General features: G+C 41.6%; 1 protein-coding gene across 2 annotated transcripts in view; it reads right to left on the bottom strand.

Annotated features, from left to right (window-relative positions):
- The window catches only part of C9H8orf89 (chromosome 9 C8orf89 homolog), a 28865-nt gene extending 15930 nt beyond the window's left edge, over positions 1–12935 (bottom strand). Inside the window, exons 1-2 of one of the 2 annotated variants that reach the window (XM_060393803.1) lie at positions 12793–12935; positions 1341–1504 (exon numbers count right to left, since the gene is read on the bottom strand). In XM_060393803.1, the coding sequence (XP_060249786.1) occupies positions 1341–1467 (127 nt within the window). In that variant the 5' untranslated portion in view covers positions 1468–1504; positions 12793–12935. Of the gene's footprint in view, positions 1–1340; positions 12663–12792 lie in introns of both variants that reach the window. The other variant, XM_060393804.1, reaches the window with a different exon arrangement.
- Positions 12936–15014: the final 2079 nt, after the last annotated feature.

Genomic DNA, 15014 nt, shown 5'->3' on the forward strand with positions numbered 1-15014 from the left:
AGGATGTCCAAAAGGGAGGAGATGTATGGATATGTATAGCTGATTCCTTTTGCTGTACAGTAGAAAATAACACAAAATTATAAAACAAATTAATTTAAATTTATGAAATTATTAAATTTATTCATTTAATAAAAATTAGTTTTAAAAGAATTTAAAAGTACTTTCAAGAGTCTTTTAATATCTGCTACTTTAAATCTTTCTGCCTTCCTATTTTTGTGTGATAATCAAGAGGCACAAATATAGGATTATCTGAGCTAGCAATGAGAGAGAAAAGAATTCCCTTTCAGGTACTGATTTTAATTTTCTCTCTGCAAAATTCCACACCAAACCTATAAAGAGCGACATCTGAAGTATCAAGACGGCTGCTTCTACTGACCTCATGCATCACTGGTAAAACAGGTTGTCAAAATGTTAACAACAGCAAAGTTCAAAATGATGACAGTGAGTGGAAAAAGCAGATTAAGAGATTAAAGGTTTGGATGACTTTTAAAAATAGAGAATTATTTTTTAAGCTTTCTCTACTAAGTAAATCTAGCACAGAAATAGAAATAGTATTTAATGGGACTGGAGTTATATGCTTAAAATGCCATTTTGCAATCTTTGATTTTTTTCTTTTGGAAAAAAAATAGTTTCTCTTCATCAAAAATCGTAGAGTTTTTTTTTCAGCAATTAGATGTGGAGGTAGGAGAACAGACAAACTGGTGTCTTCTGAGTACCTTTACTGGGACACTAGAGGCAACACTGACAACATAGCAACACACAAAAAACGTCTGAATTTTGCTGTTTTCAAGAATTATATCTCCATTAAGAAAGGGGAAGGCAGAATTCAGGATAAATAGGAATACAATTATATTTGAAATTAAGGGGGAAGCTTTACATTCGTATACAGGTTGAAAGTTCTCAGTTTAGTCTTTAGTGAGCAACTATAAGATATAAGATACTTTCCATATCACTCACTCAAAAAGTAAAATTTTGGTTAGAATTATTAATACAAAAAGTTTCTGCTAAAATTTTGGGTTTCTTAAAATATAAAAAACCACATGAGGTATTTAAAAATAAACACTACTTATAAAAAGAAGTATGATCCAACAGAGATAGTACTACACTAATAACCAAGCTTAGGTCTTCAGAATGTTTCTATCGTGATTTTCAGAAATACCTTCAGTAAATTATTTCTAATCTGCTTCCATTTCTCTTTTCCATAAGCCTAAGGTATTATCCTTCTTATGTAAATGTTACAAAAATAATTTAACGTCTGTTGACTGCTTAAAAAGGTATATGTAAATTCGAGGCACAACTTCTATACTTTATTAAGTAAAATAAGTAAATATGGAAGTTACCTTTCCTCATCTTTTGTGTTTCTAACACTGCTTTCCTCCAACTACTCTCAAAAAGAAAACAACCATCAAGGGTATTTCTGGTGACATTAGGAGGCTCAAATTTGATTTCAGGAGACAGCACTGGCATTACTTCTTCTTTCAACAGTGCTGATGAAAGTGAGATACTGCATCAGATTCACAATACAAAATACAAAAGAAAAAAAAAGGAATCAGAGATATACATTTTTAAAATTTGTTTTCCATCATATAAAGTAAATATTAATATAGATTTAAATGAAAAGTTTACTTATAACATGTAAATACAGATCCTTGGGATTTTAAAGCAAGAGGCCTTCAAGAATATAGCTAAAATAAGTTGTAAGGCTTTTTCCTTCTAAATATTTTAATGAGTTCTTTCAAATTCAAGGTTATAGGCATTTGGCAACATAAACAGTTTAAAATCCAACAGCAAGTGTGTGCTGTCACTCAGTCGTGCCCAACTCTTTGTGACCCCATGGACTGTAGCCCACCAGGCTCCTTTGTCCATAGAAATCTCCCAGCAAGAGGACTGAAGTGGGTTGCCATTTCCTTCTCCATCAACAGCAAGTAATAATCTACAAGACAATGTAATATTTAGGATTTCTTCAAAAATATTACCAGTATGCACCATGACCAAATGCAGTTTGTCTCTGAGATGCAAGGACGATTTGATATACCAAAATTGACTAATGATATATCACATTACAAAATGAGAGATTTTTTTTAAAGATTACACGATCATCTCAGTTGATGCATGAAAACTTTTGATAAAATTCAACATCTTTTCATGATAAAAACTTTGAACAAACTAGAAACTGAGAGAAATTATCTCAACATTAAAAAAGGCTATACATAAAAAGCCCATAGTTAACATCATAATCAAAGGTAAAAATTGAAAGCTTTCCTCTAAGATCAGGAACAAGGTAGTGATGCCCAGTCTCACAACTTCCATTTATCATGGTACTGGCAGTCCTAGCCTTAGCAATTAGAAAGAAAAGGCATCCAGATTTGAAAGAAAAAAGTAAAACTGCCCCTGTTTTCAGATGGCATGATCATATACAACTCTGAAGACTCTACCAGAAAAAAAAACAAACAAGCTTAGAACTAACAAAGGAATTCAGGAACGTTGCAGGATACGAAACCAAGAAACAAAAATCATTTGCATTTCTATATACTAACAACAAACTATCTGCAGATTCAATGCAACCCTTATCAAAATTCCAATGTAAAACAATTCAAAACTGTAGTAAAAACAATTCAAAAATTCATATGGATTGTAAATCAGTGAGGTTCGAACACTCACATCATTCACAAAAATAAACCAAATATGGCTTAAAGACTTAAATATAAGACATGACACTGTAAAATTCCGAAAAGAGAATGTAGACAAATCATTCTCTGACATAACCTGTAGCAATGTGTAAGTCGGTCTCCCAAGGTAAGAGAAACAAAAGCAAAAGTAAACAAATGGGACCTAATCAAACTTATAAGCTTTTATACAGCAAGGAAACCACAAACAAAATGAAAAGGTAATCCATGGACTGGGAGAAAATATTTGCAAATGATGCAACTGACAGGGCTTAATTTCCAAAATATACAAACAACTTATACAAGTCAATATCAACAAGACAAACAATCCAATTATAAAATGGGAAGAAGACTTAAGCATGCGTTTTTCCAAAGATGACATGCAAGTGGGCAAAATGCATATGAAAAGATGCCCAGTATCTCTAATTATTCAGTTCAGTTCAGTTCAGTCATTCAGCCGTGTCCGACTCTTTGCGACCCCATGAATCACAGCATGCCAGGCCTCCCTGTCCATCACCAACTCCCGGAGTTCACTCAGACTCACGGCCATCGAGTCAGTGATGCCATCCAGCTATCTCATCCTCTGTCATCCCGTTCTCCTCCTGCCCCCAATCCCTCCCAGCATCAGGGTCTTTTCCAATGAGTCAACTCTTCGCATGAGGTGGCCAAAGTACTGGAGTTTCAGCTTTAGCATCATTCCTTCCAAAGAAATCCCAGGGCTGATCTCCTTCAGAATGGACTGGTTGGATCTCCTTGCAGTCCAAGGGACTCTCAAGAGTCTTCTCCAGCACCACAGTTCAAAAGCATCAATTCTTTGGGGCTCAGCCTTCTTCACAGTCCAACTCTCACATCCCTACATGACTACTGAAAAAACCATAGCCTTGACTAGACGGACCTTAGTCGGCAAAGCAATGTCTCTGCTTTTGAATATGCTATCTAGGTTGGTCATAACTTTTCTTCCAAGGAGTAAGCGTCTTTTAATTTCATGGCTGCAATCACCATCTGCAGTGATTCTGGAGCCCCAAAATCACTTTCCACTGTTTCCCCATCTATTTCCAGTGAAGTGATGGGACCGGATGCCATGATCTTCCTTTTCTGAATGTTGAGCTTTAAGCCAACTTTTTCACTCTCCTCTTTCACTTTCATCAAGAGGCTTTTTAGTTCCTCTTCACTCTCTGCCATAAGGGTGGTGTCATCTGCATATCTGAGGTTATTGATATTTCTCCCGGCAATCTTGATTCCAGCTTGTGCTTCTTCCAGTCCAGCGTTTCTCATGATGTACTCTGCATAGAAGTTAAATAAGCAGGGTGACAATATACAGCCTTGATGTACTTCTTTTCCTATTTGGAACCAGTCTGTTGTTCCATGTCCAGTTCTAACTGTTGCTTCCTGACCTGGATACAGATTTCTCAAGAGGCAGGTCAGGTGGTCTGGTATTCCATCTCTCTCAGAATTTTCCACAGTTTATTGTGAAGTATCACCTCACACCGGTCAGAGTGGCCATCATCAAAAAGTCTACAAATAATAAATGTTGGAGAGGGTGTGGAAATAAGGGTACCCTCCGATACTGTTAGTGGGAATGTAAATTGGTACAGTCACTATGGAAGACAGTTATGCAGGCTCCTTAAAAAATTAAAAACAGAATTACCATGTGATCTAGCAATCTCACTCCTGGGCATATATCTGGAGAAAACTCTAATTCGAAAAGAAAACTCTAATTTGAAAAGAAAAGACCTCAGTGTTCACAGCAGCACCATTTACAACGGCAAAGACACAGAAGCAAACTAAACGTCCATTAACAAGAGGAATGGATAAATAAGTTGTGGAACATACATACAATGGAATACTATTTAATCATAAAAAAGAATGAAAGAATGCCATTTGCAGCAACATGGATAGACCTAGAGATTATCACACTAAGTGTTAAAGTAAGTCAAAGATAAATATTATGCAATATCACTGTATGTGGAATCTAAAAGAAAAGTATAGATGAACTTAGTTACAGAAAAGAAACAGACTCACAGACATAGAAAAAAAAAATTCATGGCTACCAAAGGGGAAAAAAGGGAGGGAAAAATTAGGAATATGGGATTAACACATGCACACTATCATATATAAAATAGATAAACAATAAGGATTTACTGTATAGTTCAGGGAACTATATTCAATATCTTAAATTAAACTGGAAAAGAACTGAAAAAAGATATATATATATATGTATAACTGAGTTACTTTGCTGAACACTTGAAACTAATATTATAAATCAACTATAGTTCAATTTAAATAAATAAAAATTAATATGGAACCACAAAGGACCCCAGATAACCAAAACAGTCTAGAAAAATAAGATATAAAATAATCCAGAAAAAGAAGATGAAAGTTGAAGACATCAAACTTCCTGATTTCAAAAGATGTCACAAAGCTGTAGTGTGTAAAATGAAGGAATAGGCACTGTGAGTAAACCTTAGCAGGCCTGCCACACTGGCTAAGGCAAAGTAACTATCTAAAAACGAGAACGTGTCATTACTTCCCTCCAAGTCTGATAATATAATGGGGCTTCCCTGGTAGCTCAGATGGTAAAGGACCTGTTTGCACTGTGTGAGACCAGGGTGCGATCCCTGGGTCAGGAAGATCCCCCGGAGAAGGAAATGGCTACCCACTCAAGTATTCTTCCCTGGAGAATCCCATGGACAGAGGAGCCTTGTGGGCTATAGTCCATGGGGTTGCAAAGAGCTGGACACGATGGGGGAACTAACATACACGCAAGTCTGATAATGTAACACAGGAACTATTCAGCAATGGTCCAGCAGAATATGAATAGTATACTGCTTTAATTCTCAAACAAGAATCTCAGTACAGACTACAGGAAGGTATTTTTACATATAGAAACAATTGATAGCTGCTATTATCATAATCATCATGATTATTATTATTATAGGCCAAGAACCAATTAATACCTGGAGTCCAGGAGGCACTGCTTGACTCAGTGACTCTTCCTCTTTACCCTTTTGGCTAAGAGTACAGTCTTAGACCTCTCCTGTTCTTATTCACACTGTCCCATTCTTGCCTTATGGTTTTCATCCCTTCATCTCTTTAAATACTATAAAATTTTTTCCAAGATGTGTATTATTTTCTGTTTTTCAGCACAGATCTGCCATTTGCTGCATCCACTGGGTCTCCTTCCTTGTGGTTCCATTTCCTTGTATGATTTATAACCTTTGACTGCAAGCTCATTTTTATTTTTTAAAAGTTTTGGGCTGCACTGGGCCTCCATTGTGGTATGTAGGTTTCTCTAGTTGTGGTTTGCAGGCTTAGCTGCCTGTGGGATCCTTGTTCCCCTACCAGGGATTGAACCCGAGTTTCCTGCATTGGAAGGTGGGATTCTGGTTTGTTTGTTTTGGCTGTGCTGGGTCTTTGTAGCTGTGTGGGTTTTTCTCTAGTTGCAGCGAGCAGCAGTTACTCTCTAGTTGCGGTGCGTGGGCTGTTGTGGAGCATGGGCTTCAGAGCTGCCAGGCTTCAGCAGTTGTGGCCCCTGGGCTCGAGAGCACAGGTTCAATGTGGCACACTAGCTTAGTTGCTCCAGGGCATGTGGGATCTTCCCAGACCAGGGATTGAATACAAGTCTTCTGCATTGGCAGGCGACTCTTTACCACTGGGTTACCAGGGAAGCCCCTACAAGCTCATCTTTAGAGAGATTGCTATCTACAGGACACCAGTGCTCCCTGAGCTGTGGAAACCGCTACACATCTCTCCGTATGCTCTCAAATGGTCTCTGCCTGGCCCTGGGTTTCAGAGGTATCAGGTCAGTCAATACACCAATTTCTTCAACTGTGGTCCCTGAACCACGTGGTAATGTGACTGAACCATTTTGTGAGGAAGCTAAGTGACAGGGAGAGGCCACCATAGAAAGGTTCCATCTGATATCCACAGCTAAGGTCTCAGTCCACAGCCAGGATCAGCCACCAGATGGAGGAGTGAGCCTGCCTGCAGGTATTCCCAGACCTAAGCCTTCAAATCTTCCATCTGAGGCCCGAGACATGGCGAAGCAGAGGCACGCTGTTGCTGCCACATCCAAATTCCAGCACGGTCCCACAGCATCTGTGAGCTCAATAAAGGGCTGTTTTGTACCACTAAGTTTTGGAGAAGTTTGTGATGCAGTCATGGTAACTGGAACAGTACTCCTTTGTGACTCAGCTCCCAGCAGATGCTCAGCACTGCCTTCCTGTGTGAGCTTTCCTTCATTTCTGCCACCTGGGGATTTCCTCCTCTTGGTTCCTAGCTCAGCCACACGCCCATAAATTATCTTAATACACTTTACCCTGCATTTGAAATACAGGGAAGCCAAGTGGAGCCTCTTCCATGTCAGCTTCCTCTGCCACACTGGCCAGAAGTTCCCAGAAAAATGTTTCAAACAATGACATGAAGAACTGAAGAATTTAATTTCTTTTGTATGTAAAGATACTTAAAAGTCAATAGGCAAGTGAAGCCCAAGACAGTGTGTTTATTAAAAAACAGATAACTCGCTACAGGGGAAAAAAAACCCCACACATGGCCAATAAAGGTTTGACCTCACTAATATTCAAACAAAAGCCAAATAACATAATGAGCTATGACTTCTGTCCTGAAAATAGTAAAGACTTTTTTCTCTACTACTAAGACAGTGTAAGATGGGATCCAAGGAAGCGGGTACTCTCATAAGATTTCACTGGAAATGTTAGCATGATGTATCCAGAGAGCAACCTAACAATACTTATGTCTTTATAATTTTATATATTTGGGGCTTCCCAAGAGCCTCAAATGGTAAAGAATCTGCCTGCAATTCTTCGAGACCAGGTTCGATCCCTGGGTTGGAAGATACCCCTGGAGTAGGAAATGCAACCCACTCCAGTATTCTTGCCTGGAGAATCCCATGGACAGAGGAGCCTGGCGGGCTACAGTCCATAGGGTCAATTTTTTTTTTTTTTAATATACTTTGGACCCAGAAATCCCACTTCCAGTTTATCCTAAAGGAATGATCAATGATGCATCCAAATATTTACATTCAAGGATGTCAAATCCTACAATTTTTATAACAGAAAAGCAAAAAGACTGAAAACAGCCCAACATCAAAGAGCAGATGGTAATATTACTTTTTAGCTTTGATTAAACCAAAATAATCAAATGAACATAATGAAAGGCAAGTTGTGGATTCATTGAGAAAGCTAGTTGTTAATGCATCCACAATGCCAGTCATTGTGTTAGGACTTGAAATACAAAAATGAATATGATGCAAAAGCGTACACTCTACTCAGGGGAACAGTAAATGAACGATTACAGTTCATTATGATACACACTGATGATAAATCTGTGCTTAGATTTTGTGGGACAACAGAGCTTTTGCTGACCTAACCAAATTAGGGCAGTAGCAGAGTTCTCCTTTGTTTTTTAAATTATTTATTTATTGTTGGCTGTGCTGGGTCTTCCTTGTTGTGCGGGCTTTCTCTAGTTGTGGGGAGTGGGGGCTGCTCTCTAGTTCCAGCTCACAGGCTTCTCTGTAGCGGCTTCTTGTCGCAGAGCACGGGCTCTGGGGCACGTGGGCCCAGCAGTTTCAGCGCAGGGGCTTAGTTGTTCCGCTGCATGTGGGATCTTCTCAGACCAGGGATTGAACCTGTGTCTCCTTATTTGGCAAGCAGATTCTTTACCACTGAACCAGCAGGGAAGCCCAAGTTTTGTTTTGTTTTTGAGCAAGGTATCTGCAAGCAAAGCCCTACAGATTTTGATAAATAGAAATGAACTGTGGCAGAGAAGGCTGGGTGCCCCAAGTTCTTTTTTCCTCTGGAGAATAGAGTTGTTCCTAGAAAGTGGCCACCTACCCTTGATTAGAATCCAGGTGAATGCAATGTGTAGCACTTTCTACAAGAAGCTTACAGGAAGCAGGCTTTCCTTTTTTTTTTTTTTTTTGAAGCCATTCAGCTTGTGGGGTTTTAGTTCCCTGATCAGGGACCGAACCCAAGCCCTCTGCAGTCAAGAGTGCAGCGCCCTAACCACTAGACCACCAGGGAATTCCCCGGGGGTCTGCTTCCTCCAAACTTTCTCCTTTCCCTCCCATAGGCTGCACTTAAACCAACAGTGAAGCTAATGAATGGAAAAGCCTTGATCCTAGTACCAATAGGATAAAAGCTGCCTGCTGATCAGGAACATCTGCCTTGGAACTGTCCTGTAAGAAATGAATTTCTACATTATATCAAAAATGTTTGGGACTATTTGTCATTATAGCTAGCAATACCCTAATACATAGGGCTTCTCTGGTGGCTCAGATGGATCTGCCTGCAATACAGGAGACATAAGAGACTTGGGTTAGATCCCTAGGTTGGGAAGATCCCCTGGAGGAAGGCATGGCAACCCAATCCAGTATTCTTGCCTGGAGAATCTCACAGACAGAGGAACCTGGCGAGCTATATAGTCCATGTGGTCGAAAAGAGTCAGACAGGACTGAAGTGTCTTAGCACTCACACAAATGCCTGTGATCTTTTATTCCCAAGGGTGAATATATTAACTCTCAAACATGTTCATTAAGCATATACTATCTGCAAGTCTATGCATGACAAAAGCGCTACGTGCATGACAAATGCAAAGGTGAACTAGAGATTCTGCCTTCACAGAATTTCCAGCGCAGAAAGGAAGACAGTAGCCACGCACACAGCTAGCTATAAGGCAAGGTGCCACATTATGGTCTTAGGGGAGCTAGACAGATAGATATACATTATCTCACATTAGAAGAGTTCAAAGCAGGGAGATATAATTTTCATGAGGGGGTTCACAAAATACTTGAAATAAACTGGAAAATGACATTTAGATAGAATTTAGATCAGCTGAAATGCAGGTAGAGGCCCTGCTGGGGAAGATGTGAAAGGAGGGAGACTTCTTCGCAGTTTGTTAATTAAGACTTCACCTTCTAATGCAAGGGGTGACGGTTCAATTGGGAGTTAACATCTGATATGCCTCATGGACATAAACATCAAAACATTTAAAAAAAAAAAAGAAAAAGTAATATTGTAACAAATTTAATACATACTTTAAAAATGGTCCACATTAAAAAAAAAAAAAAAAAGATGTGAATAGAGCCCTAAAATTGAGGGCTATAGGTTTGGTTTGGAGATGAAGTTCTGCTTTGTTTTTTAATATGTACTTGTCTGGTTGCACCGGGTCTTGGTTGCAGCACGTGGGGTCTTCGATCTTGGTTGCAGCATGAGGGATTTAGTTCCCTGACCAGGGAACAAACCTGGGCCCTCTGCATTGAGAGGGCGGACTGTAGCCACTGGACTACCATAAGTCCTGGAGATGAAGTTTTTAAGAATTATTTATTTACTGGTGAGAATTGAGAACAAGATTGGACTAGATTTGCAGTGGAGATTTTCGAGGGAGAAGAAAGCCAGACTCCCTTAAATATATGATGGGTAGGAAGATAAAGAGAACGCAGAAAAGTGACTAGAGAGGGAAATAATCCAGGGGAAACCAGAATCGTGCAAAAAAACTGGATCATGTCCAATCCTACAAGAGTTAGTAGAGCAAGAAACTACATACTAATAATACTGCAACACCAAACACATAATCTCACTGCATCCTCAAACCACCCAATGAAACACAGTTCCCTGTCAACTACTGACCAGGCATTCAGACCCAACAAAGACCACAAGCATTGCAGTTAAATGAACCTGTATTCTAATCTTGGCTCTGCTTTTTAAAAGCTGCATAATAATCATGGGGTCATGGAAAAATTAATAGTGCCTCTGACTCTCACAGTTAGTGAAGATTAAATTTTTAAATGCATGCCAAGTGCTCAGCACCATGCTGGACATGTAATAAACACTCAATAAGTGGGAGCTATTGTTTTTTAAATACTAATAAACACAGGTTTTTGTTTTTTTTTTTTTTCACCACAGCCTGTTTATGAAAATGTAAATCAGTAAAGACATTTTGGAAAGCTAGATTCCACCAACATCTTTTTAATTACATTTAACCCAGCAATTCTGCTTCAAGGAATCCACTTTATGAAACTGTTCCCATGTGTAAGAGTGTTCACTATTGCATTGTTTGTGATAAAGAAAAACTGGAACCAAACTTAAGGATGTTTACATAAACTATGACATATCTATACCATATGATCATACTTCTATATGACACATCTATGAAACATTCAATGAAGCTCTAAGTAAATTGATCTGAGGGGCTTCCCAGGCGGTGCCAGTGGTAAAGAATCCACCTGCCAATACAGAAGATGTAAGAGGCGTAATGTGGGTTTGATCCCTGGGTCAGGAAGATCCCCTGGAGGAGGGCATGGCAACCCACTCTAGTATTCTTGCTTGGAGAATCCCCATGGATAGAGGAGCCTGGTGGGCTAGAGACCATGGGGTTACAAAGAGTTGGACATGATGGAAGCAACAGAATGCACGCATGCTGATATGAAAGGTATTCTCCATACCTTCTTAAAAAGGTAATTTCTCAAAAGAATCCATATGATTTCATTAAACATTAAAAAACATACGTAAAAAGAATGAAAAAATAAATACTAAATTAACTATGAAGTGTTGGAAAGTAAAGGAGTAGAAACTAAGGGCTTTCACCTTTAAGTCTGTATACTTCTGTGCTGTTTGAATGAGAAGTACAACTGTATTATAACGCAATTTCAAAAATATAAGAATTTGAAAAAAAATGTCAGAAGTATTTTAGAAGAAATGCCATGTAATGTGAGATTTAAACTCACCATTAAAAATGTAGATGGGGTGAATTGTGGGATTAGGATTGATATACATACACTATTAATACTATATATGAAATAGATAACTAATAAGAACCTACTGTATAGCTCAGGGAACTCTACTCAATGCTCTGTAGTGACCTAAATGGGAAGGAAGTCCAAAAAACAGGGGGGAATATATGTATACTTATAGCTGATTCACTTTGCTGTACAGCTGAAACTAACACAACAAACACTGTAAGCAACTGTAGGCTCCTCTGTCCATGCGATTCTCCAGGCAAGAATACTGGAGTGGGTAGCCATTCGCTTCTCCAGGGTATTTTCCTGACCCAGGAATCAAACCTGGGTCTCCTGCATTGCAGGCAGATGCATTACTGTCTGATCCACCACAGAAGCCCAAATGATCCAACAAAAATTAATTTCAAAAACAATGTAGATAAAAAGTCAATAAAGATAACAAGCAGGGATTCTTGCACTTCAGAAAGTATAATACCCTGAGTGAGTGAAAGTTGCCCAGTCGTGTCCAGCTCTTTGCAACCCCATAGACTATACAGTTCATGGAATTCTCTAGGCCAGAATACTGGAGTGGGTTGCCTTTCCCTTTTCCAGAGGATGTGCCCAACCCAGGGATTGAACCCAGGTCTCCCACACTGCAGGCGGATTCTTTACCAGCTGAGCCACAAGGGAAGCCTGAAAATGGTTGCAAATTTTCATTTATCTATGGAGAAGCTCCACAGTTTCCATGTCTATGACCCTAGGAAGGTGTAGGATGAGATGATCAATACAATAGAACAGACTACCTGCATCGCACAAATCTTTTCTAGCATTTTTAATCTCTCGAAGAAAAAAGTAATAAATACACAAATTACACAGGTAAATCAAAAGTGGGAAAAGGGAAAATGGCAATGAAAAGAGGGCCAGAGCTATGTGACTAACACGGTCAGCATCCGAAGTGCTGCTGGGGAAGGGAAATGCCAAGGCAATCAAAGAAGAAAACAGAAACACATTCAACCTCCTCTTCAGTTTAAGCCCTAGGAGGGTCGGAGGGCAAACCCGTAAGGGTGTGTCCACTCAAGGGGCCACTGAGTGTGCTGGCCCAGTAAGCCTCGATGCTGCAGGCAGGCCTCTTCGCCCGATCTTGCTCGCACGTCTCTGCACCGGTCCCGCCCGCAGCCTCAACCCCGGTCCCCGGCCAGCCCCTTGCCAGGAGAATCAGGAGATGCTTGGGGCGATCCACGTGCGTCAGGAGACTGGTTCCCCTGGATGGGAGGGGGCCGGACCAGCTGACCTCAGCGATCCAGCTCCCTTGCAGGACTAACTCTAGGCCCCCCTCTACCCCCGGGACGTCCCTGGTGGGGGCTCCCCGGCACCAGGACCGGTGGCACTCACTGTCCCCGCAGCTCGGCCGTGGACGAGAGGGGCTTCTTCGCCGGCCCGGCCCGCGGTTGCGGCGCCCAGGTCTGCGATTCCCGCAGCGGCTTCAGCGGGGGCAGCGAACCGCGCTGGAGCCAGCGGCGGCCCGGCGCCGAGCCGAACCCCCGGCCGGGATGGGCCGAGCTGCGGCGGCGGGGCGGGGCGGGCGGCCGCGCGCTCGCTCGGGCGCCGCTCTTGGGGCGAACATGCTCGGCGGCCGGCAGCCCGGCGACGCTCTGGAGGGCGGCGCGCCCGCCGCTCAGCCCCGCCCTGCTGGGCTCGGAGGCGGGTGATACGGCTGCCGCCCCGCCCGCCCGCTACGCGCGCCCGTTGCTAGGCGCCGGGAGCTTCCCGGCGGGCGGTCCCCTGAGGGCGTACCGCGGGGGTCAGGGTGCCGCGCCAGGATGGGGCATGGGCGGCGGGAAGCAGCCAGGACTTACTGGACAACTACTCTAGGGTGCCGCCGCCTGCGAGATCACGGCTGCAGGGGGTAGGGTGGGAGGAGGCTGCGGAAACGAGGCTCAGACCCGACAGCAGGTCAGTGCGGCATGAAGCTGGGGCCACGTACTATAGATGGAGTGGGTAGTAGGCACTTGCACAAGATTAGTGAGGTGAGGCTCTCTGGGTTGCATTTTAATATTCAAACTAACCAGGCTTTCCAGAGTACTGATGAGTCTAGACCAGCAGTACCTGACTAGTCAATCTCTGTTAAGTGACTCAGTCGTCCCGAGTTCCCGTTTCCCTCACCGTGCCCTCAAGAATTCTGCGTTCTACGCCTCCTTTGTCGAGGTTCTTCGGTAGAAGGTTCGGTGGGAAGCCTAGCAGCCTGACAGCCTGTATGCTCTTGCCGAGTTGTTGTAAGCCCTATTTCTTGACCTCTCCACTGGGGTTGCAAGTTTAGCCCTGGTAAAAGGACTGCGGATTCCACAAAATCCGAAGCGTTGAAACTGCTTTCAGCACACCACTTTTCCGTTTTCATTAAGCTCGATACTGATCTTTCCTAGCTCCTCTGATTAAGAAAACCAACTCACATTACACCTGGAACCTAAACCCTTCGTTGTGTGATCCCAGAGGTCAGGAAGGTTATTAGTCCATTGACTAAAATATGAGGTAATGACAAACCTAGACAGCATATTAAAAAACAGAGACGTTACTTGGCCTACAAAGGTCTGTATAGTCAAAGCTATGATTTTTCCAGTAGTCATATACCGATGGGAGAGCTGGACAATAAAAAAGGCTGGGCGCTGAAAAATTGATGCGTTTGAACTGTAGTGCTGGAGAAAACTCTTCACAGTCCCTTGGACAGCAAGATCAAACCTGGCAATCCTAAAGGAAATCAACCCTGAATATTCATTGGATGCTGAAGCTGAAGCCAATACTTTGGCCGCCTGATGCTGGGAAAGAACAAAGGCAGAAGGGGACTAGAGGATGAGATGGTTGAAAGGCCTGATTGACTCAATGTGAGTTTGAGCAAACTCTCAGAGATGGTGAAGGACAGGGAAGCCTGGCATGCTGCAGTCCACGGAGTTGCAAAGTTGGACATAACTGAGCTACTGAACAAAAAAGTGGTATACTTAATAGGCTGCACATTAAAAATCATATGGCGACTTTGAAGGGAAAAACCCCTGGACCTACCTCTGAATCAATTAAGAATTCAGTTCTGGGGTTGCACTCAGACAGTGGAGAACCACCCACTCAGATGGTTAATATCATTAGTATCAGTGTATTAAATGTACACTAATACTTAATGTGTCAAATGCTTACTATTAAAAGGTATGTTTTGAGTCTGCTATTGTCCCCCCTCCCCCTTGGCTATCATCAAATGGCTACTTAAAAGGCTTGAGTCAATCTAAAAAGCAAAGCACCTGCAAGGCATCAGGCACTGTTCTAACTGCTAGAACAGAGAAGGTTAAGACTCAAACCTGATTTTACTCAAACATGGAAGTGGCTGGGTTAAGCAACAGGTAACAAGTAAATAGAAAATGTATTTCTGATAGTGACAGATGCTATGAAATACAAAAGAGTTTATATATGAACAGATGTGTCTGGTATCTTTTTCCAAAATGAAAAAGCAGCCAAGTATACAGATCTCGTGGCTGAATGTTCCAGACATAAGATTCCAAGTGCCAAGACTCTACATTAGAAGTTTATCATTTGAGGAACAAAAGAAAATATAGCTAAGTCATCAATTAAGGATC

Source organism: Ovis aries, chromosome 9, assembly GCF_016772045.2.
Source record: "Ovis aries strain OAR_USU_Benz2616 breed Rambouillet chromosome 9, ARS-UI_Ramb_v3.0, whole genome shotgun sequence".
Taxonomy (NCBI): domain Eukaryota; kingdom Metazoa; phylum Chordata; class Mammalia; order Artiodactyla; family Bovidae; genus Ovis; species Ovis aries.